Source organism: Heptranchias perlo, chromosome 3, assembly GCF_035084215.1.
Source record: "Heptranchias perlo isolate sHepPer1 chromosome 3, sHepPer1.hap1, whole genome shotgun sequence".
Lineage (NCBI taxonomy): Eukaryota > Metazoa > Chordata > Chondrichthyes > Hexanchiformes > Hexanchidae > Heptranchias > Heptranchias perlo.
The window spans coordinates 69,589,038-69,611,481 of NC_090327.1; the positions used below are offsets into that span (position 1 = coordinate 69,589,038).

The following is a 22,444-nucleotide window of genomic DNA, read 5'->3' on the forward strand; positions in this document are numbered from 1 at the left end:
TTGCCATGTTTTGCATTAATGTAAAGAATCTTCCAACAGGTTATAGTCCAACAGTTTTATCTGAAAATCACAAGCTTTCGGAGGCTTTCTCCTTCGTCAGGTGAGTGAGATTCCTTGAAGGTTACCGCATATATAGTCAGAACAATGCCTGGTGATTACAGATAACCTTTCCAACTGCCCATTGTCAGGCAATCAGACAGAGACCGTACATACGGGACTACTGAATATACAAACGGTCTGAACTCCGACAGAGAGAAACATCTGAAAAGAAGAGACAGAGAGACTGACCAGTTGTATTAAAAACAGATAACCCTTTTTTCGCTGGTGGGGTTACGTGTAGAGTGACATGAGCCCAAGATCCCGGTTGAGGCCGTCCTCATGGGTGCGGAACTTGGCTATCAATTTCTGCTCGACGATTTTGCGTTGTCGTGTGTCTCGAAGGCAGCCTCGGAGAACGCTTACTCGAAGATCGGTGGCTGAATGTCCTTGACTGCTGAAGTGTTCCCCGACTGGGAGGGGAACACTTCAGCAGTCAAGGACATTCAGCCACCGATCTTCGAGTAAGCGTTCTCCGAGGCGGCCTTCGAGACACACGACAACGCAAAATCGTCGAACAGAAATTGATAGCCAAGCTCCGCACCCATGAGGACGGCCTCAACCGGGATCTTGGGCTCATGTCACTCTACACGTAACCCCACCAGCGAAAAAAGGGTTCTGTTTTTAATACAACTGGTCTGTCTCTGTGTTCGGACCATTTGTATATTCAGTAGTCCCGTATGTACTGTCTCTCTGATTGCCTTGACAACGGGCAGTTGGAAAGATTATCTGTAAGCACCAGGCATTGTTCTCTGACTATATATGCAATAACCTTCAAGGAATCTCACACTCACCTGACGAAGGAGAAAGCCTCCAAGCTTGTGATTTTCAAATAAAACTGTTGGACTATAACCTGGTGTTGTAAGATTCCTTACATTTGTCCACCCCAGTCCATTACCGGCATCTCCACATGTGTTGCATTGGGAAGGATATGAAGACCATATTAGATAAGTAATGCTACTTTCAGAAGCCCAGATCCCTTGGACTGAATAATTGCATTCTGCTTTATTCATTGCCTTTTATGTATTATTGGAGTACAACCAGGTTATCTATGGTCAGGGCTCATAGAATTCTGTGGCATCTCAAAACCATTTTCTTCGCCAAACCCTAACAAGTTCTGCAGCATGAGAATGTATATTCTGCGGTAGGTCAGTCCAGACTTTGGGGACATCTCAATTTTAAGGTGCTATTACATATTTGGAAATTCATTAGAAAAGGGAATTGTGCCAGAGGACTTGCAGACAGCTAATGTTGTTCCTGTATTTAAAAAGGGAGATAGAACGAGCCCAGGGAACCATAGAGCAGTTAACTTAATGTCGGTGGTAGGAAAGATAATGGAATCTTTACTCAAAGATGCAATAGAAAGACATCTAGAGAACAAAAATATAATAAAGAATAGTCCGCATGGATTTCAGAAGGGAAATTCTATTATTGAATTCTTTAAAGAAGTAAGAATAGACAAAGGTAATGCAGTAGAAGTAATATTTGGATTTTCAAAAGGCCTTCGATAAAATAACACATTATAGACTTGAGGAGTCAGGGGCCAGGTAGCAGAATGGATAGTAAGTTGGCTACAAAACGAGAGAGCAGGGATTAAGGGTAGCTACTCTTGCTGGCAAAAGGTGCAAAGTCGTGTACCACAGGGATCAGTGCTGAGACAACTGTTCACAATTTACATTAACTATTTGCATTTGGGAATGTAATTTCAAAATTTGTGGATGACACCAAATTGGGAAGGTGTAGTTGATACGAAGGAAGAATGTGTCAAAATACACGAGTGTGTTAATAAACTTGCAGAATGGGTGTGTAATTGGCAAATGAACTTCAATATAGATAAGTGTGAGGTGGAGAATTTTGGTAGGAAGAGTTAGGTGGCCACATACTGCTTGGATAAGAGTCTAAATGTGATAGAGGAGCAAAGGGGTCCAGATACACATCACTAAAAGTAGTGTCGTAGGTTAATGCCATAAAAAAGGCAAATCCAACACTGGGGTTCATTTCTAGAGGGATAGAATTGAAAAGCAGAGAATTTGTTAAACTTGTATAGAGCCTTGGTTAGACCACACTTGGAGCACTGTGCACAGTTCTGGTCTCCATATTATAGAAAAGATATAAAGGCATTGGAGACAATCTTTCTTGCACTTATAAGGATATCCTCTCAGTTCTGGTATCATCCTGTAAGGAAAGGCTGAACAGGCTGGGGCTCTTTCTGTAGAAAAGAGAAGGCTGAGGGATGACCTGAGAGGTCTTTTAAGATGATAAAGGGTAGATATAGAGAAAATGTTGCCACTTTGGGAGGAGTCCAAAATTAGAGGTCATAAGTATAAAGTAGTCTCTAATAAATCCAATAGGGAATTCAGGAGAAACTTCTTTACCCAGACAGTGGTAAGAATGTGGAATGTTCTACCACAAGGAGTAGTTGAGGCAAATAGCATAGATGCATTTAAGGAGAAGCTAGATAAGCACGTGAGGGAGAAAGGAATAGAAGGATATGCTGATGGGGTTAGATTAAGTAGGGAGGGAGGAGGCTCGTGTGGAGCATAAACAGGCATAAACCAGCTGGGCCAAATGGTCTGTTTCTGTGCTGTAGACTGATGTAACTCGATGTGTTAAAATATCGCATTAATGTTTTAGAATGATGTATTAAAAATAGCGCTAAACTGATGGCTTATCTTCAGTTATTAGCCTTTGTTGTACTCGGCCTGTGTTACCCACACACTGCTCAGCTATTTAGTTATGACAACTACTTAACACCGAGCTGTCTCACCTGACTTGTCACCCAGCAGCTAGAATCATCGAATCAAAGAAAGTTACTGCACAGAAGGAGGCCATTCGGCCCACTGTGTCAATGCTGGCAGAAAGAGCTATCTAACTTAATCCCACTTTCCAGCACTTGGTCCGTAGCCCTGTAGGTTAAGGCGCTTCAAGTGCACATCAAAGTACCTTTTAAATGAGTTGAGGGTTTCTGCCTCTACCACCCTTTTCAGGCAGTGAGTTCCAGACCCCCACCACCATCTGGGTAAAAGAGATCCTCCTCCGCTCCCCTCTAATCCTTCTACCAGTTGCTTTAAATCTATGCCCCTGGGTTATTCACCCCTCTCCTCCCTATCTAGTCCTGTCATAATTTTATATACCTCAATTAAATCTCTCCTCAGCCTCCTCTGTTCCAAAGAAAACAACCCCAGCCTATCCAGTCTTTTCTCATAGCTAAAATTCTCCAGCCCTGGCAACATCGTCGTAAATCTCCTCTGTACCCCCTCTAGTGCAATCACATCTTTCCTGTAACGTGGTGACCAGAACTGTACACGGTGCTCAAGCTGTGGCCTAACCAATATTTTATACAGTTCTAGCATAACCTTCGTCTTATATTCTGTGCCTTGGCTAATAAAGGAAAGTATCCCATATGCCTTTTTAACCACCTTATTTACCTGTCCTGCTACCTTCAGGGATCTGTGGACATGCACTCCAAGGTCCCTTTGTTCCACTACACCTTTCAGTATCCTCCCATTTATTGTGTGTTCCCTTGCCTTGTTTGCCCTTTCCAAATGCATTACCTCACTCCTCTCTGGATTGAATTCCATTTGCCACTTTTCTGTCCACCTGACCAGTCCATTGATATCTTCCTGCAGTCTACAGCTTTCCTCCTATCAACCACACGGCCAATTTTTGTATCATCTGCAAACTTCTTGATCAAGCCCCCCACGTTCAAGTCCAAATCATTAATATAGACACCACAAAAAGCAAGGGACTTAGTACTGAGCCTTGTGGAACCCCACTTGAAACAGCCTTCCAGTCGCAAAAACACCAGTCAACCATTACCTTTTGCTTCCTGCCACTGAGCCAGTTTTGGATCCAACTAGCCACTTTCCCTTGGATCCCATGAGCTTTTACTTTTTTGATCAGCTAAGTGCTGGTATTTGCAATATTGCATTTCTTACTTTGTCTAAAGTGCCATTGAGCCACATTATTGACTGACAAAACCAGTTAACGGCCACTGTTAAGTTAAACTGCCTGCATTCGATTCACTAGTACATTAAATTAGGAGATGTATTTTCATCACCTCACTCTTCAAAAGCCTACCATCAACCCATCCATCTTCTCCAACTACCACCCTATCTGTAACCTCCCTTTACTCTCTAAGGTGTTGTCACCTCCCAACTCAATCCCATCTTTTCCAAAGTTCTGTTTGCATCCTTTCAGTCCAGTTTCTGCTGTGCTTTCAGCATCAAGACCATCCTGACAAAAATTACAAATATATGAAAAGATAGACCGAAATACACTGTCTGTTCCATTGATTATATCTCATTCAGACATGTTGCAGCTAAGCAACACGACTGAGGGTGGCGAACCTGTGGCATTCTCTACCACAGAAGGCTGTGGAGGTCAAGTCACTGAATATATTTAAGGGGGAACTAGATAGATTTCTAGACATAAAAGGCATCAAGGGGTTTGGTTAGAGTGTGGAAATATAGTATTGAGAGAGGATCAGCCATGATCATATTGAATGGCGGAGCAGGCTCGAAGGGCCGAATGGCCGACTCCTGCTCCTATTTTCTATGTATCTGTAATACGCCCCACCATACTGAGAGGCAAAATAACAGATTTTTAAAAAAAATGCCTAGGCCAAATGGGGGGAGGGGGGAATTTTGGGAAATCCCTCTTCAACCTGCAAAGTCCACCAAAAATGAGTTCCAGGAGATGTCCATGACCACGAGGTACATTACCCAACATTCCATCTCTCTTTGAACTTTTACAGTGAATCAGTAGCCACTTCATGAACTGGCAACTTATTCCAAAGGTCAGTGATACTCTGGGATAAGAAAAACCTCCTGATATGAGAGTGCATTACCCTCTGCCCTTCTACAGTGTTTGATCACTGTCCCCAACGCATTGAACTTAAATGCCAGTTCTCATCTTCAGATTTCTCCATGGGCTCACCTACTCCTCCGGTCTTTCATTGCCACCCAGATCCTGTGATCCTCTGACTCTGGCTTTTTGTGCACTTCCCTTTTTGTCATGCTGTTGGTGATTAAGGAGCTGAGATCAATGAGGTTAAGTAATCCCCATGTATTTCACAGTTGTACCCTTCAACGCTGGTACAAGTGGTCCAGCTGCATCTAGAATACTGTATCTAGTTTTAGACCTCTCTTGGAGGAGGATATTGTGGCACTGGAAAAGGTTTAGAGGAGGGGCACTCAATTGAAACCTAGTTTTAGGGCCATTAATTTCAGGACAGGCTTAGATTGGAGTTGGAAAAACATAGACTTCGAGGAGATATGATTAAGACCTTTTAAAATAATGAAGGAATTTAATGTGGTCCATGTAGATTGATTACTTAAGGCAGATAGACGGGATGACATGGGGACATTAGTACAAATTGTAAAAGTTAGGTTAGATGTTGGGAAGCACATTCCACAGAGTCGTCAACCTCTGGATTAAGTTGCCAGTTATGTGTGGTAAGTGTGAATTTGGTGCAACTTTTTTTTAAAAAAAGAAGCTGGATGAGTTATTGTGAGTAAAAGAATTCTCAAGTTAAAGATGGTGTGTGTAGATTGGGATGGAACAGGCTTGGAGGATCAGTTGATCTTTTCATGTCCTTTTCTGTTTTGGGGGATTTAAAAAAATTTCCATGTCTGTGGGAATTAAAAGGATTTGTTTGAGTTGGCACTCTTTGAATTACAAAAGCCAGGCCATTAGTTATGATGCAATCAAAAATTGAGAATACTTGGAAGGTAAACGAGGAAATGAGGTGGAAATGCAGCTCGTGATGGCTTCTGTGGCTGGTGGAATCACGGAAAACGAAGGGCCTTGCTTCTGATTAATCAATGTGGACTTCATCCCTTCAAGAATATTTTTTGATACAATAATCTATAAAGATGCATCTCAGATCTTAACACACTTTTGTTCTTTCTACTAGGAATGCTTTTGTTTCATTGCTTCAGCAAGGTTGAATTTTCTCCATAAATAGCTATTCCTTTTGCCTCCTGCCCTAGCAAGCTTATGGCTTTCTATTAGTGCTGCCTTGGCTTTGACATGAATGAGGCACAATCATCCAGAGGCAGAAAGCTATTCTACAGCACTATTTGTCTAGTGGACTAGATGAAGAGATGTCAGGTCACGATGATGGCATTGTCAATTCTGAGATGCTGATCAGTGCTTATCAGAAAGATGATGCTGTCAACAATCCACCAGCAGCTGGCACTTGCAATTAAGTAGTAAAATTATGTTCATAAACAGCACAAATGCTGAAGAATGGGTAAGTTCTTAAAGGGTTTATCATGCTTTGCAAGAATGCCTTTGGATTAGAAGTTTCTGGGTTTTTTTTCCTGTAAAACTTAGCATATCAAGCAGGGATTTGGAAATGAGCCTTTCAGCACCTTCAATGAATAAACTCTCTCAGCCATACTAATCAGGTAAGTCTCAAGTTAGCTGATCTCAACAGGGCACCATTAAGCACTCTGCAATTTGCCTTTCCCCCTTGGCTAGGGGAAATTAGCCAGGATTCTCCATCCTCACTGTTAGGTGACCCCCTGATAGATTGTGTAGATGTAGTGGCAGCATCATCTCTCTGATAACACTGATCAGTCTCTCTAGATTGTGTAGATATTGAGTGAGGACAGGATCAAGATTTGCTGTGATGCCCCTTGTCTCCTTTCAATTGTCCCCCCCCCCCCCCCCCCATCCCCAGCAACCCAGCCAATGTCGTGCTCAAGCATATGGCTAATGGCTACTTGGATGAAATTGTGACAGTTGACTGGATTCCATGGAATTGTATCTCAACCAAGAGTGGCCGTGAGTGAATAGGGAGGAAAATTGGTGGAGGATGGGGGAGGGTGAGCCTTTTTTGTGTACTTTTTAGAAGGGTTCCAGTCATGCTTGCAACTTCTACATTTAATCCCTTACATTTCAAAATCAATGTTTTAACTTTTTTATGTAAAGATTCTTGGAAAATTTAAGTCCTTCATGGGTATACAATTGATAAAAGGTATACAATTGATAAAAGACTAACAGATGCCCCAAATGTTGAATAATTATGGAAGATATAAACATTTTATATAACTGCATTGCATATGAAATTTAAACAATGGAACAAATCATTTCATTCACATTTAAGATATGTTAGTGAAATCAAGGAAGTGAGTTGATTTGATCTGTTAGGTAAATCAAATCAGCAATACAAACTTCATTATAGCCAATATATAAAAAAAATTGAAAGCATGGCTATTTGTCACTAAATTGCACTCCGGATTGCTTTTCAGTTGTAATTTATGTTGGATTTCATGCTAAATGTAGCATCACTTTTTTGCTTAATTTGATGAGTACAAATTTCTACTTTTAAGTGAAGGTTCAAAGATTGAGTTTATACAGATCCAGGATTGGTCCTGCAAAACTGTTCCCTTCCCACTAATGTTTTTTTTCCTAATTTTGATTCAGGTGTAGAATTTGGGGCTCGAATGATAACCATCGATGGAAAACAAATAAAACTTCAGATTTGGGATACTGTAAGTCTCTTTTTTTTTTCTCAATTTCAGATAGCTTATTTGAATGCTGTATCCAATTGATTGTTGGAATGATTCACAAGTCTGTGATCCAGTAGGTACAACTTGCATAGCTTTTATTTTAAGCAGATGGTAGACATAAAGCATCGGCTTACAGTAGACTTATTTGTGCTTGTGCCTATAGCTGCTCTAGTTTGTGTGGTGTTTAGTTCATATGTTCTTTCAATTCTTTCCTTGCTTTCATTTTATTCATGACTAGTTGCAAGATATTTCTGGAAACTGAGCTGTAAAGAACTGTCTGAGGTAGTTTGTAGTTCATTTTGTAATAGAATTTGTAAAACTCATTCTTCCTAGTAACAAGGGGTGTCTGTTTTTGTCAACATTTGCAAACTGTCTATATGGCTTTCCCCTGGTGTTTCTCAGTAAATTGGAGCATTTGGTATTCCTTTCACTGTCTTGTGTGATGCTTATTCTTTCCCTCATTTTCCAGTTGTGTGCGTGTGCAGGACACAAGTCAGGCGAGGAAGGAAATTCCAGATAGTGAGAGGCCACATTTTTAGGTTAAGTGTGGGGCACCGGTAAGGGGATGGATCTGACCATGGCTGCAAGCTGTTGGGGAGCTCTGGGAAGAGGGATCCAATCAGAGTGACTGCGTTTTGGATCGTTGTGTGGAGGGATGGTGCTCTGACCAGGACTGCAGGCATGTTTCACACTATGGAGGCAGAAAGACTGGATAGGAGGGATCTGACTGCCTACTACTTCCAATCACCTGTATTTCCCCTGCCACATCTGCATATCTTGCTTCCCCCTTCCCCCTCCCCCCTCCATGCAGGAAATAAGTGTGATGCTTGCTGGAAGTGTATGTGATGCATAGCATTATACAGTACAGAAGAATGGATGAATTGACAGCTCAAATAAATAAATATGTACGATCTGAGCCATTTCAGAGACATGGCTGCAAGATGACAAAGGCTGGAACCTGACTATTTAAGGGTACTTGACATTTTGGAAGGACATGAAGCTAGGAAAAGGTGGAGGGGCAGCTCTGTTAATTAAGGATGACATGAGTATAATAGAGAGAAATTACCTTCGTTCTAAAGACCAAGATGTAGAATCAGTTTGGGTAGAGATAAGAAATAGTAAAGGCAAGAAGTCACTTGTGGGAGTAGTTTATAAGCCCCCTAACAGTAACCACACTGTAGGACAGGGTATACAGGAAGAAATAATGGGGGCTTGTAAGAAAGGAACAAATCATCATGGGTGATTTTAATCTATTATAGATTGGAAGAATCTGATTGGCAAAGGTAGCCTGGAAGATGAGTTCAGAGTGCTTTCAGGACAGTTTCTTAGAGCAGCACATTCTAGAGCCAACCAGAGAGCAGGCTATTCTAGATCTGGTAATGTGCAATGAGACAGGATGAATTAATGACCTCATTATAAAGGAGCCTCTAGGAGCAGTGATCACATGATTGAATTTCGCATTCAGCTTGAGGGAGAGAGGAGTAAGTCTAAGACTAGTGTTTTAAACTTAAATAAGGGCAGTTATGAGGGCATGAAGACAGAGCTGGCTAAAGTGAACTGGGAACTTAGAGATGCAGTGGCAGACATTTAATGAGATCTTTCATAACTCTGAAGATACATTCCAGTGGGAAAGAAAGACTCTAAGGGAAGGACGTACCATCTGTGGCTGACTAAGGAAGTTAAAGATAGTATCAAATTGAAAGAAAAAGCATAATTGCGTGAAGATTAGTGGCAGGTCAGAAGATTGGACAGAATATAAAAAACAGCAAAGAATGACTAAGAATAATGAGGAGGGAGAAATTAGAGTATGAGAGAAAGCTAGCTAGAAATATGAAAGATAGTAAGAGTTTCTACAGGTATTTAAAAAGGAAAAGAGTAAGTAAAGTGAGCATTGGTCCTCTAGAGAGTGTGTCTGGGGAATTAATAATGGAGAATAAAGAAATGGCAGATGAATTGAACAGACATTTTGCATCCATCTTTGCTGTAGAGGATACAAATAACATGCCAGAAATAATTATGAATCAAGAGGTGAAAGGGAGGAACTTAAAATATTTGCAATCACCAGGGAAAGGGTTTTGAAAAAAATATTAGAACTAAAAGCTGACAAGTCCTCAGGCCCTGACTGACTTCATCCTAGGGTCTTAAAAGAAGTGGCTGCAGAGATCGTAGATGCATTGATATAAATTTTCCATAATTCCCTAGATTCTGCAAGGGTCCCATCAGATTGGAAAATAGCGAATGTAACTCCTCTCTAAGAAAGGAGGGAGACAGAAAGCAGGAAACTACAGGCCAGTTAGCTTGACATCCGTCATAGGGAAAATGCTAGAATCTATTAAGGAGGTTATAGCAGGGCACTAAGAAAATCTCAATGCAATCAGGCAGAGTCAACACTGCTTTGTGAAAGGGAAATAGTGTTTGACTAATTTATTAGAGTTCTTTGAGGAAATAACAAGCAACGTGGGGAAAGGGGATCCTGTAGATGTGGTGTATTTGATTTCCAGAGGGCTTTTGACAAGGTGCCACATCAAAGGCTACTACACAAAATAAGAGCTCATGGTGTAGGGGGTAACATTAGCATGGATAAAGGATTGGTTAGCTAACAGGAAACAGTAGGCATAAATGGGTCATTTTTCAGGTTGGCAAAATGTAACTAGTGGAGTGCCACAAGGATCAGTGCTTGGGCCTCAACTATTTACAATCTATATCAATGACTTGGATGAAGGGACCGAATGTATGGTTGCTAAATTTGCTGATGACACTAAGGAAAGTAAGTTGTGAAGAGGATACAAGGAGTCAGCAAAGGATATAGATAGGTTAAGTGGGCAAAAATTTGGCAGAGTATAATGTGGGAAAATATGAACTTGTCCACTTTGGCAGGAGGAATAGAAAAGCAGTATATTTAAATGGAGAGAGATTGCAGAACTCTGAGGTACAGAGGGATCTGGGTGTCCTAGTACATGAATCACAAAAAAGTTAGTATGCAGGTACAGCAAGTGATTAGGAAGGCAAATGGAATGTTGTCATTTATTGCAAGAGGAATGGAATATAAAAGTAGAGATGTTTTGCTACAGTTGTACAGGGCATCAGTGAGACCACATCTAGAACACTGCAGTTTTGGTCTCCTTATTTAAGAAAGGACATCATTGCTTTGGAGGCGGTTCAGAGAAGGTTCACTCGACTGATTCCTGGGATGAGGAGGTTATCTTATGAGGAAACGTTAGACAAGTTGGGCCTGTATACACTGGAGTTTAGAAGAATGAGGGGTGATCTTATTGAAACATACAAAATCCTGAGGGGATTTTTTTATTCATTCATGGGATGTGGATGTCGCTGGCAAGGCCAGCATTTATTGCCCATCCTATTGCCCTTGAGAAGGTGGTGGTGAGCCTCCTTCTTGAACCACTGCAGTCTGTGTGGTGAAGGTTCTTCCACAGTGCCAGGATGTTTCCCCTTGTGGGAGAGTCTAGAACCAGGGGCCACAGTTTAAAAATAAGGTGTCACCCATTTAAGACTGAGATGAGGAGAAATTATTTGAGGGTTGAGTGTCTGTGGAACTCCCTTCCCCAGAGAGCAGTGGAGGCAGGGTCATTTTAATATTTTTAAGGTTGAGTTAGATAGATTCCTGATTAACAAGGGAGGCAAAAGTTGTAGTCGGAAAAGTAGGGTTGAGGTCGCAATCAGATCAGCCATGGTCTTATCAAATGGCAGAGCAGGCTCAAGGGGCCGAATGGCCTGCTCCTGCTCTTAATTTGTATGTTCGTATGTAAGGAGGCCATTCGGCCCATTGTGTCTGTGCCGCCTCTAAGCTATCCAATTAGCCCTACTCCCCTGCTCTTTACCCATAGCCGTGCAAATTTTCCGTTTCATATATCCAGTTCTCTTTTGAAAGTACTATTGAATCTGCTTCCACTGCCCTTTCAGGCAGTGCATCCCAGATCATAACTTGCTGCATAGAAAAATTTCTCCTAATTTCCCCTCTGGTTCTTTTGCCAATTAATGGAAATCTGATCCTCTGGTTACCAACCCTCCTAGTGGAAACAGTTTCTCCCTATTTACTGCAGCAAAACCAGTCATAATTTTGAACACCTCTTACATCTGCTCTAAGGAGAACAATCCCAGCTTCTCCCATCTCACCACATAACTGAAGTCCCTCATTCCTGGTACCATTCTAGTAAATCTCCTCTGCACCTCTTCAAAGGCCATGACATCCTTTCTAATGTATGGTGCCCAGAATTGGACACCATACTCCAGCTGAGGCCACACCAGTGATTTATAAAGGTTTAGCAAGACTTTTTACTATATGTGGGGATGTTGGTGTAATGGGTATGGTAGTGTAGTGGTGATAATGGATCTATAATCCAGAGGCCTGGACTCTAATCTAGAGAATGAGTTCAAATTCCACCATGGCAGTTTGAGAATTTGAATTTGATTTATTTAATCTGGAAATAAAAACTGGGTGTCAATAAAAAGTAACCACGAAGCTGTCATTTTGTTGTAAATGCCCAACTAGTTAGTTAGTGTCCTTTAGGGAAGGAAGTCTGCTGCCCTTACCCAGTCTGGCCTTATCTGACCCCAGTCAACATGGTTGTCTCTTATCTGCCCTCTGAAGAGGCCATCAAACCACTTTTCCTATGCAGTAAATGGCAGCCTTGCCAGTGATCTCAACATCATGAGAATGAATTTTAAAAAAATTAATGTCCCAGTGCGTGCGTGCTTACTACTCCCTTGCTGCCCAGCTCATTGTGCCCCCACTAGTTCTGTTTATAGTGCTTGAAGAAACAAATTGCCAGTTCCCAGTTTAGAGTGGGGAGATTGAATTTGGAGGTCCAGCAGCCACATGGTGTCAGGAGGACAAGGGTGTATAATCAGATGTGATACCTGCACTTGACACATTCATGACCCAGGAAGTACATGCTAGATGCAAAACTTTTAATCTGTTGATATATACACTTTGGATAAGTAACAAAAACATGAGTTTTCACATTCTGTTTTATCATTAGGCTGGTCAGGAGTCATTCCGTTCCATCACAAGATCCTACTACAGAGGAGCTGCTGGTGCCTTGCTAGTTTACGATATCACAAGGTAACTCTTTTAAACCTAGTTGATTTTTAGTCTGGTGATCAGAGATATAATTGTTTTGGGCTATTAAAGTATTGGCTCTTTTTGTCTTTTAAACTTCTCATTTTTAATGTAATTTAATTCAACTAATGTTTAAATGGCTAAGTTCTAAAAACAAAAGATGTTTTAAGTGTAAATGTAATTTACTTGAATGTTCAGTGAAATCAAGCAAAGTTCCTTATTCACATTTATGTAAAGATGTCAAGCCTTTTTAGATTTATTTAATGTAATTGGGAATTATCTCGTGACTCAAACTGATCCAGCTTCACTCCCCTGCTTTTCTTCCTTCTACCCCCTCCCCTACTGATTTAAATGAGGTCTTTCCATAAGTGCAGGAAGCCATAGGGGCTGGGTGAGATTAGTGTTGGTAATGTATAATTTGGAGCATTTCAGATAACAAGTCAGTAGAAATGGCACAATATGTGCTAAAGCTTGAAAACACTAATCTTTCTGTTTAGAAAGATTATTGCAGTTGAAACTCACCAGTGAAAAGCCTTTACATACACTAACTTATATTGTCAGATTTAGTGTCTACTTTCCTGAATTAATTCTTTCATTTGCTGGACATCCTGAGCTCCTGCTACATAAATTGCTGTTGTGTGCAAGATTGTCTTTTAGTTATCATACAAGGCATTGATAGTGTGACCAATTCTTGACATGTCTCACTCAGTTGGTAGCCATCTTTGCAATCGATCTGCTGTGAAAACCCAATTTTTGCTTGGTCTTACCAAACTGCCAATTGCTGGAGCTTCATGGACTTCCAGTAAACATGCTGAATCAGATTTGTGAATTCATTAACACTCAGTCAAAATACATTCTTGGGCACTTGAATGTTGTAGACATTCATTATTTTGCACTTGCGCAAAGTATTTGTCACTTCCATGTGCACACGACCTGATCAATAGGTTTACAATTAGGAGCAGGCTTACACTGTAGCAAGTAAATGTGTGAGGTGCATTTGGGTTGCATGTGAGATCAAGAGCATGCTGCAGTATAAAAGTGGCTATAAAATAGTGCATGTATACATTTCAAATGAGAATAAGTTGTTAACCCCATTAATCCAGGTGTGAAAATTTTAGTGGTTACTTATTTTCATTGCACTTTTTTTTCCACATGACATAATTTCCTACATCTTTTTATAGTAGAGTCAAACATATATGAACAGGGAGAACAGTTAGGCAGGTGGCCAAAAGCATATTGAGAGAAGTAGGCTTTTGAAAGAGGTGATGACATCATGGCTGAAAACGGTCTACTAATGAGTGGGGGAGAGGTGTGGGAAAAGAAAATACAGTAGATCAGTCAGGAGAGTGGCAGGTGGTTGCATCCTAGGATGTAGGGCTGGCAAAAGAAAGCAGTGTAGCATTTGAAAACATGGGTAAAGATTTTTAAGTCAATGTGCTTGGGGGAGGGTGTTGAGGATGGGATAGTGCAGGACTCTGATTCCGATTAGTAAGTTCTGGGTAAGTTGGAGTTTTAAGGTAAAGATGGGGGGGGGGGGGAGCAGTAGATTTCTTTTGGAGAAATCAAGCATGGAAGTGACAAAAGGTGTGGATGTGCATTTTGGTAGGGATGAGGTAAGGATGTGGCTGGGTGAAATGAAGGTGGTAGTAGGTGGAATGTGTTGTCTGACGTGCAGTTGGGGATGCAGCAGGTTCACACTGGATTAGCCTGAATGAATAGTTGGGAATGGAATCGGTGCTTGAGAAGTTCAGTTCAGTTTCAGGTGGGAGGTGAACTGGACAGCTTCAGTCTTGACCACGTAGAACGTTCTGGCTGATCTGCAGCCTGATGCTAAGCAGGCAGTTAGTCAACAATAATATTTGCAGGTTTGAGGGTAATGGCAGAGGTAAAACTGGGTCAAACATATGGAAGCTGATCATGTGCTTATGGATATCACCTTCTGGTAGCACGTCACCTATGGGCACCTTAGCATTGGTTAAAGATTGAGCTTGGGGCACATCAAAGATGACTATTGGGACGCTGTGGGAGATGTCCTGACTACTTTGGGTCCGGTAACTGTAGAACCACGATTGAGTGCTGTCAGAGGGGGGGGCCACAGAAGCGTGGCAGCGGAGGAGGATAATGGACTGATCGACCATGATGAATGCCACAGAATGAATGGTTGGCAAAGGATAGGGTGCTGTCATTGCAGTCATGTCTGATATCATTAGCTTTTACCAAGCAGCCCAGCTGTTGTGGATGGAATGGAAATCAGACTGAAGGAGTTCCAACAGGGAATGGGTGGAGAAGTGGGCTTCAAGTTTGGTGGCATTGACCTGTCAGGATCTTGGAGATGAAAGGAAGGTTAGAATGGAGGGTAATTAGAAAAGGGTTGAGGGTTTGCAAGTTAGTTTATAGTTATAAATTGAATATATGAACATGCTGCTGTTCAATGTTGAGGCTTAATCAAAACTTTTCTATCTTGTAACAATTTTTTTCACAGAAGGGACACTTTCAATCACTTGACAACTTGGTTAGAAGATGCTCGCCAGCATTCCAACTCCAACATGGTCATCATGCTTATTGGAAATAAGAGGTAAAATTTTAATTAACGTCTGTGCTAGCAAAAGCTAACCAGCTTTAAAAAAGCTGACCTATGACATGAAGACAAGGAACTAGACTGAGCAGTTATAGCCTAAACCGTAGGTATATCCGACATTCCATTACTTTCATTGCAGTACACAAAAGCACAGTTGGCAGCAGTGATTATTTAGAAACTACTGAAGAGGATGAGAATGCTGAACGAATGAGAATTCTCATGTGAAGGTTTGTCCCCACGTAACATTTTGATTTGACACTTGATTTACTGTATTTATTGGCATTTTGGAGCCTATTGTAATTCCGATTGTGAAGCTCCATATAATGTTTTAAGTAAAAAGCAGCATCACTCTGACCCCACTCCCTACTTTATTTTGAAACTTTGGCAATTCCACAAGTGCAGTGACAGGAATTGTCAAATAATGCCACTTAATATATTTATCCCATGGAACCTCATGTATCAAGGCTGCTGCAACCAGTATTGAAGAAAATAAAGTTTCACCTAGGACAACAGACATGGATGCCCTAGAAAGTTCCTTTTGAGGAAAATAAATTTTCAGAAGCTGTATTTTATCAGCTTATTTATAACTTGAGGACAAATACAACATAAACACGTGTAATTGGAACTCTCAATCAACATCTCATTTAAAAGCTTTCTGCCTTATCCATGAGGTTAATGCCAGGATACAATCATTCACAATGAGATTGTGGATGGAGGTTTTTTTCATGAGTGAGCGAACATTCTGGAGAGAAATGTAAAGACGAATGATTTGCTGATCTGGCAAAGTCCAGGGATTAGTGTTGGGTGGGGTGAATGGGAAGAAGGTTGGCGAGAGAGGAAGATGGGGCCATTGGGGTGACTGCTCTTAATCTCCTAACCTCTCCATTTTGATGGCTCACTGATCAGTGGAAATAGTTTTTCACTACAGTTCCCACTAAAAATATCTACGTTTAAAGCGGGCATTCCCTTATGTTGGCCATAAAGCAATAACCATTATTCGTTTGCATTAATGTCAATTTCAGTTGGTCATAGAGTCTTGAGTGCTCTGTTTCTTTCAGGCAAAAACAGCATACTCACAAGCGTGCACCTCATTCAGGTTTCTTTCATTAAATCCACCTGTATCCAGTTTGTTCTTCCAGTTTGGCATACTTTGGAGTTTTGCACTCTGATCTTCTTGCCCAAATCACATTCCTACAGGTTTTACACTGCCAATCATTGGCACTGAAGAGATCACTGCTTTCCAATTTCTATTGCTCCAACCTTCATTAGCTTTGCTGCAATATGGAAAAAATTGTATTGTACAATTGAAGACCCCTGATGTAATATGACTTTTTTTCTGACATCTGATCTGTTCCCATTGAAGCGGCTGGAAATCAGGGATTTGCGGGCAGCTCATTACAGGAAGAGTGAGAAAATAAACAATCTTTAGATGTTCTACTGGCTATCGCGTATAGCAGGAAAATCATGTTCACACGAATGTGCCCACTATAAGCGGTAGGACTGTATAATCTCATCAAAACCTTCATAATTTTTAATAACTGTTTTAGATCTCCTCTTAACCTTTGCTGTAATGAAGAGTCCCAGTTTCTCGTAACTAAAGGATGCCCTGGTATTATACTGAATCTCTTCACTTTTTCCATGGCCTTGACAACCTTAAAGTAAGGCACCCAATACTGGATACAGTTTTTCAACTGTGGCCTAACCAATGATTTGTATAGTTTTAGCATTACCTCTTTGCTTTTGCACTCATTGCCCATGTTTATAAAATCTCGGAACCTGTGGGTTTTTTTTTAAAAAAAGCTTTGTCAACTTGTCCACCCACTCTTAGAGATGTGTATCTGAACTTTTGTCTCTGCTTCTCTACTTTTTTAAAGTTTTGCCATTAGTCTGCGTCCTAAGTACCTTAAGCTCCGCATGATACCTATCCCTAAAACAAAAGCAAAATACTGCGGATGCTGGAAACACTAAGTCAGGCAGCGTCTCTGGAGAGAGAAACAGTGTTAATGTTTCAGGTCAATCACCTTTCATCAGAACTAATACCTATCCCTATTCTTTTGAGTTTTCTTTTAATCTGTTAAAGTATTTCTGCTTCAATCGGATTAGTCATCGTAAATGACCAGCCAGTCACCTTGGCTTGGTTTTACCATGTGCTCTTTGTTTTATCTTAGGGACATGTATGGCTTCCTTTTGCATGAGAATGCATTAAAGCTATTCCATTTTTCATCGGTATTACTACTATCCCTGCCTAGTAAGGTTGCTCAATTGACCTCATTTAAGTCATCTGCCATTTTTGCACATTTAGTCCTCTTGAAATTTGATACCAGCATTGAATTTTTGGACTCCTTGTTGTGTTGGATAACAGTCAGCTTTATTGACTACAAATCAGCTGATCTACTCACAATGCTACATAGCTCACCATTGGACCACTGAATGCTTGAAGTTAAAGTCCTTCATTATGAAAACTTTACCAAACTCTGATGCTTTACTAATTTGTGTCCAAAGTGCCTCATCACAATGGGCCCCTTGACCTAGAGGCCTATAACAAATGCCAGTGATCAATTTGGGACCAGTAGTTTTTGTCAGTTGAACCCAGATGGCTTCAGCAGATGAATCCATAATCATCTCTCTGGAACAGTGAGGTCTTCATTAACAAATAACTTGCATCATCTTCTCCTTCCAGTCCTACTCTGTCCTTCCACAATCCTTAAACCTTTAAAGTTGGATTTCTGATCTATTGTTAACATCCAGCCCTGTTTCAGAAATACCTAATATATAATTTCATCAGGGCTGCATAAGACTATAGATCTAGTATTTTAATTCTGCCACTTCCAGCATTGACACAAACATTTTAAGGGTCGATCAACTTGCTGCTTTGAGATTCTACTTCCCTTGTGGTTTAAATTTTTGAACTTGATCTCTAGCTTTAGTATTTATGGGTGTACTCCTCTGGCTATCTGTTCTAAATGTGCTACATATAGTGTTAGCTAGCATGTGCCCAGTTTTAATTAGTTTAAATCAGCCCCAATAGCTGTCTCAATGTTCTTTGCTAATCTCAGCACTGCACCAATTCAAATGGAGACCATCCCTCCTAAAAAGCTTGCCTTCCCCAGAGAATGTCTTGCAGTGATCAATGAATTTCAGTCTCTCCCTCTTACACAAGTCTTCCAGCCACATGTTGAGTCCAATGATTTGACTGTTTGCTTCAGGTGAGCTGGAAGTAGTCCTGATATTGCCACTCTTGCACCTTTGTCCTGCAAAGTACCCATCAGTTATCTGTTCTCCTTTTAAAAGGACAGACTTTTTATCCATTATGTCATTGATACCAACCGTTCCAGTGTGCTTACATTTCAAAGTAATGACATAACTTCCAAATGTCAAAGCTGTTAACCTCTGCTGAGAATCTTGCATGAAAGTCATGTAACTCATGGCCAGCTGTTTGGCTATGATATTTGGTGAATGCATTCCAAGTCCTGTTGGATTCTCCTTAGAGCCAGTCCTGTGACTGCACATTAAGCACCACTGCATTGTAAGTGTAAGGGCTGTGATGAGACACAATGGACCCAGTGTGTTTACTCTTCTTTAGATGTCCTGGAGGTGCTTTTGTATATCCTTCCAGGCTCACTTGCTGAGAGGGATTAAAAAAATGTTAATAGGATGCATATAGTGAGGAAATTAACCAAAAATTGTTACCAAATGCCTATTTAATTTCAACTTAATGTGAAATTGACATTATCTATATCTCTTACAAACTATATAGTTGTACTACAATTGCTATTTGCATTAATAAAGCACCTTTTTAACATGGAAAAACATCCCAATGCACTTCACAAATGAAGAAAAGATTGGTGGCATGAACTTTCATAGAGTTGAGCTGTGACCAAAAATTTGACTTAAGATGGATTTAATGGAATTTTAAAAGCAGGGTGTGGGAGGGTTTTAAGGAGGGAGGGAGTTCCAAAGAATAGAGCTGAGACAGCAGAAGGCTGTGCCACCACTAGTGGAGTTTTTATTTATTCTCCGTACGTGGGCAATGCTGGCAAGGCTGCATTTATTGCCCATTCCTAGTTGCCCTGAGAAGGTCGTGGTGACCCATTGCATTTTGTGGTGATGGTGCTCCCACTATGGTGTTAAGGAATTCCAACATTTTGACCCAGTGACAAAGGAACAGCGGTATATGTCCAAGTCAAGTTGGTGTTTGACTTGGAGGGAAGCTTAAGCTCCACACGAGCCTCCTCCCACCCTTCATCTAACCCCATCACCATCTCCTGCTATTCCTTTCTCCCTCATATGTTCATCTTCCCCTTAAATGCATCCATGCTAGTTACCTCAACTACTCCTTGTAGTAGCGAGTTCTACGTTCTAACCACCCTCTGGGTAAAGAAGTTTCTCCTGAATTCCCTATTGGATTTATTAGTGACTCTATTATATTTATGGCCCCTAGTTCTGGTTTCTCCAAAAGTGGAAACATCTACTCTACCCTATCAAATCCTTTCATAATCTCAAAAGACCTCTATCAGGTTACCCCTCAGCCTTCTCTTTCTTAGAGGAAAGACTCCCAGCCTGCTCATTCTTTCCTGATATAACCTCTCAGTTCTGATATCATCCTAGTAAATTGTTTTTGCACTTTATCCAATGTGCCTCCTTTTTTATATAATATGGAGATCAGAACTGTTCAGTACTCCCCAAATGTGGTCTAACCAAGGCTCCTGTCCTTGATGGTAGAGGACATGGGGCTGGAAGATGCTGTTGAAGTAAGCTTAGAGTTTCTGTAATGCATCCTGTGGGCAGTATATATTGCAGCCACTGTGCGCAGTGGAGTGAGGGGAGAGGGATATGCATGGAAAAAGAGGGCAGGGAGAGGATGTAAAAATGAAGGAGCTTATAGTAAGGTTGTAGGGGACTTGTAGATGAAGATTTTAAGTGTGATGCATTGTTTGAGGTGGGGGGGGGGGCAATGCAGCACTTACTGTGGATCAGCATATGGGCTGAAACATTCACTTAGGATCAAAAAAGGATAGAACAGGGTACTTTCTAAATGGTAAAAAGTTAAAAACAGTGGATGTCCAAAGGGACTGAGGGGTTCAGGTACATAGATCGTTGAAGTGTCATGAACAGGTGCAGAAAATAATCAAGAAGGCAAATGGAATGCTGGCCTTTATATCTAGAGGACTGGAGTACAAGGGGGCAGAAGTTATGCTGCAGCTATACAAAACCCTGGTTAGACTGCACCTGGAGTACTGTGAGCAGTTCTGGGCACCGCACCTTCGGAAGGACTATTGGCTTTGGAGGGAGTGCAGCATCGGTTTACTAGAATGGTACCCGGACTTCAAGGGCTAGGTTACGAGGAGAGATTACACAAATTGGGGTTGTATTCTCTGGAGTTTCGAAGATTAAGGGGTGATCTGATCGAAGTTTATAAGATATTAAGGGGAACGGATAGGGTGGATAGAGAGAAACTATTTCCGCTGGTTGGGGATTCTAGGAGTAGGGGGCACAGTCTAAAAATTAGAGCCAGACCTTTCAGGAGTGAGATTAGAAAACATTTCTACGCACAAAGGGTGGTAGAAGTTTTGAACACTCTTCTGCAAACGGCAGTTGATACTAGCTCAATTGCTAAATTTAAATCTGAGATAGATAGCTTTTAGTAACCAAAAGGTATTGAGTAATATGGGCCAAAGGCAGGTATGTGGAGTTAGATCACAGATCAGCCATGATCTTATCAAATGGCAGAGCAGGCACGAGGGGCTGAATGGCCTACTCCTGTTCCTATGTTCCTAACGTTGCATTTTATGGAGGGTGAAGATCGGCAGGCCGACAAGCGCAGAATTGGAGAAATCAAACTTGGAGATGGTAATGTTGATGAGTGTCTTGGTGGCAGCAGAGATGGGTGCTGTTGCAAAGGTGAAAGTAGGTGGCCTTGCTGTTAGGATATAAGGTTGAAGACTCAACCCTCTGAGTAGAATACTGAGGTTCTGCAGAGTCTGGTTCACCCTGATCTAGCTGCCAGAGGGAGATGGAAATCGGTAGCAGTGGAGTGGAATTTTTGGTGGTGGTTGGCAGTTACCTTTTTTCGGTCATTCTTCTATTCAGTTAGAGGAATTTCTGACTCGTGCACATCTTATTGTCAGACAGGAAGCCTCGACAGCACAGAGGTGATCATGGGGCAGGAGAAAGTGGAAGGGGTAATGGAGTGTCACCAACATACATATGGAAGCTGTCACCGGGCATTTATATTATGAGAGGCAGGACAGTATGTAGATGAGGGAAAGGAGTGGGCCAAGGCTGGATCTGTGGGATTCTATGGGGAAAAATTATTGTTGAAGATCCACTGGCTGCATTGAGATAGGGAGGAGTGGAACCAGGCAAAGATAATCCCACATTGCTGGATTAGAAGGATAGAAACAAAAGAAGAATTTGGCATTGCAGACAGTGTTGAATGTTGTGGAGAGGTAGAGAAGGATAAGGAGAAATATGCACTGCAGTTGGAGTTGGGATGTTTTGGTTGTTAGCACTGAGCCCTGGTCAAAGTTATGAGCAGTGTGAAAACTGAACTGAATGGATTTAAACAGAGTTGTGGGAAAAGTAGAGTGAAACTGAGAGGGAATGACTTGTTTAAGCTGATGAGAGAATGAAGGCTAGAATGGGCCTGTAGGAAGACCGATCAATCATGGGTAGGTTTTTTGAGGAGAATAAGGTTTCTGAAAGGGAGAGGGACAGTACCTGATCCGAGACCGCAGGGGCCTGGAAAAATAATTCCAACCAGGAGTTGGGAGGGGATTGATGGCGTAGGAACTGGGACTTGAAGCGATGAGCCTAGCGAGGAGGTAAGAGGAGAGAAGCTGCAGTGATTGGGAGATGGAGAAAGAGTCGAGATTTGGATGAGGGATGGGGAGGGTTAGGGCCAGGGAGGAGAGTGAAGTGACTGCTGCATGGGTGGTCTGTTTTGGAGACAAATCCACGGAAAGGGTTTGAAGAAGTGATGTGTTGTGGGTTATCCTCTATCCTCCAGAATGATCCTGCAGGGTAGGAGAATTTGGTTGTGGAGAGGGGGGAGAGGAGAAAGTATAAAAGTTTCGATACTTGTGGAAGAGAATTGCAACTAAATAAAAATAGCCCCAATTGTGCAAATTAAGAACATGATCATAAATTAACTTATCTGAAATTGTGACT

At 41.4% G+C, this 22,444-nt stretch overlaps 1 protein-coding gene across 1 annotated transcript in view; it reads left to right on the plus strand.

Moving 5' to 3' along the window:
• The window catches only part of rab2a (RAB2A, member RAS oncogene family), a 91,588-nt gene that overhangs the window by 27,109 nt on the left and 42,035 nt on the right, over nucleotides 1-22,444 (plus strand). The window contains exons 3-5 of the mRNA XM_067980151.1: nucleotides 7,531-7,598; nucleotides 12,617-12,699; nucleotides 15,179-15,271. Of these exons, the coding sequence (XP_067836252.1) occupies nucleotides 7,531-7,598; nucleotides 12,617-12,699; nucleotides 15,179-15,271 (244 nt within the window). The remainder of the gene's footprint in view (nucleotides 1-7,530; nucleotides 7,599-12,616; nucleotides 12,700-15,178; nucleotides 15,272-22,444) is intronic.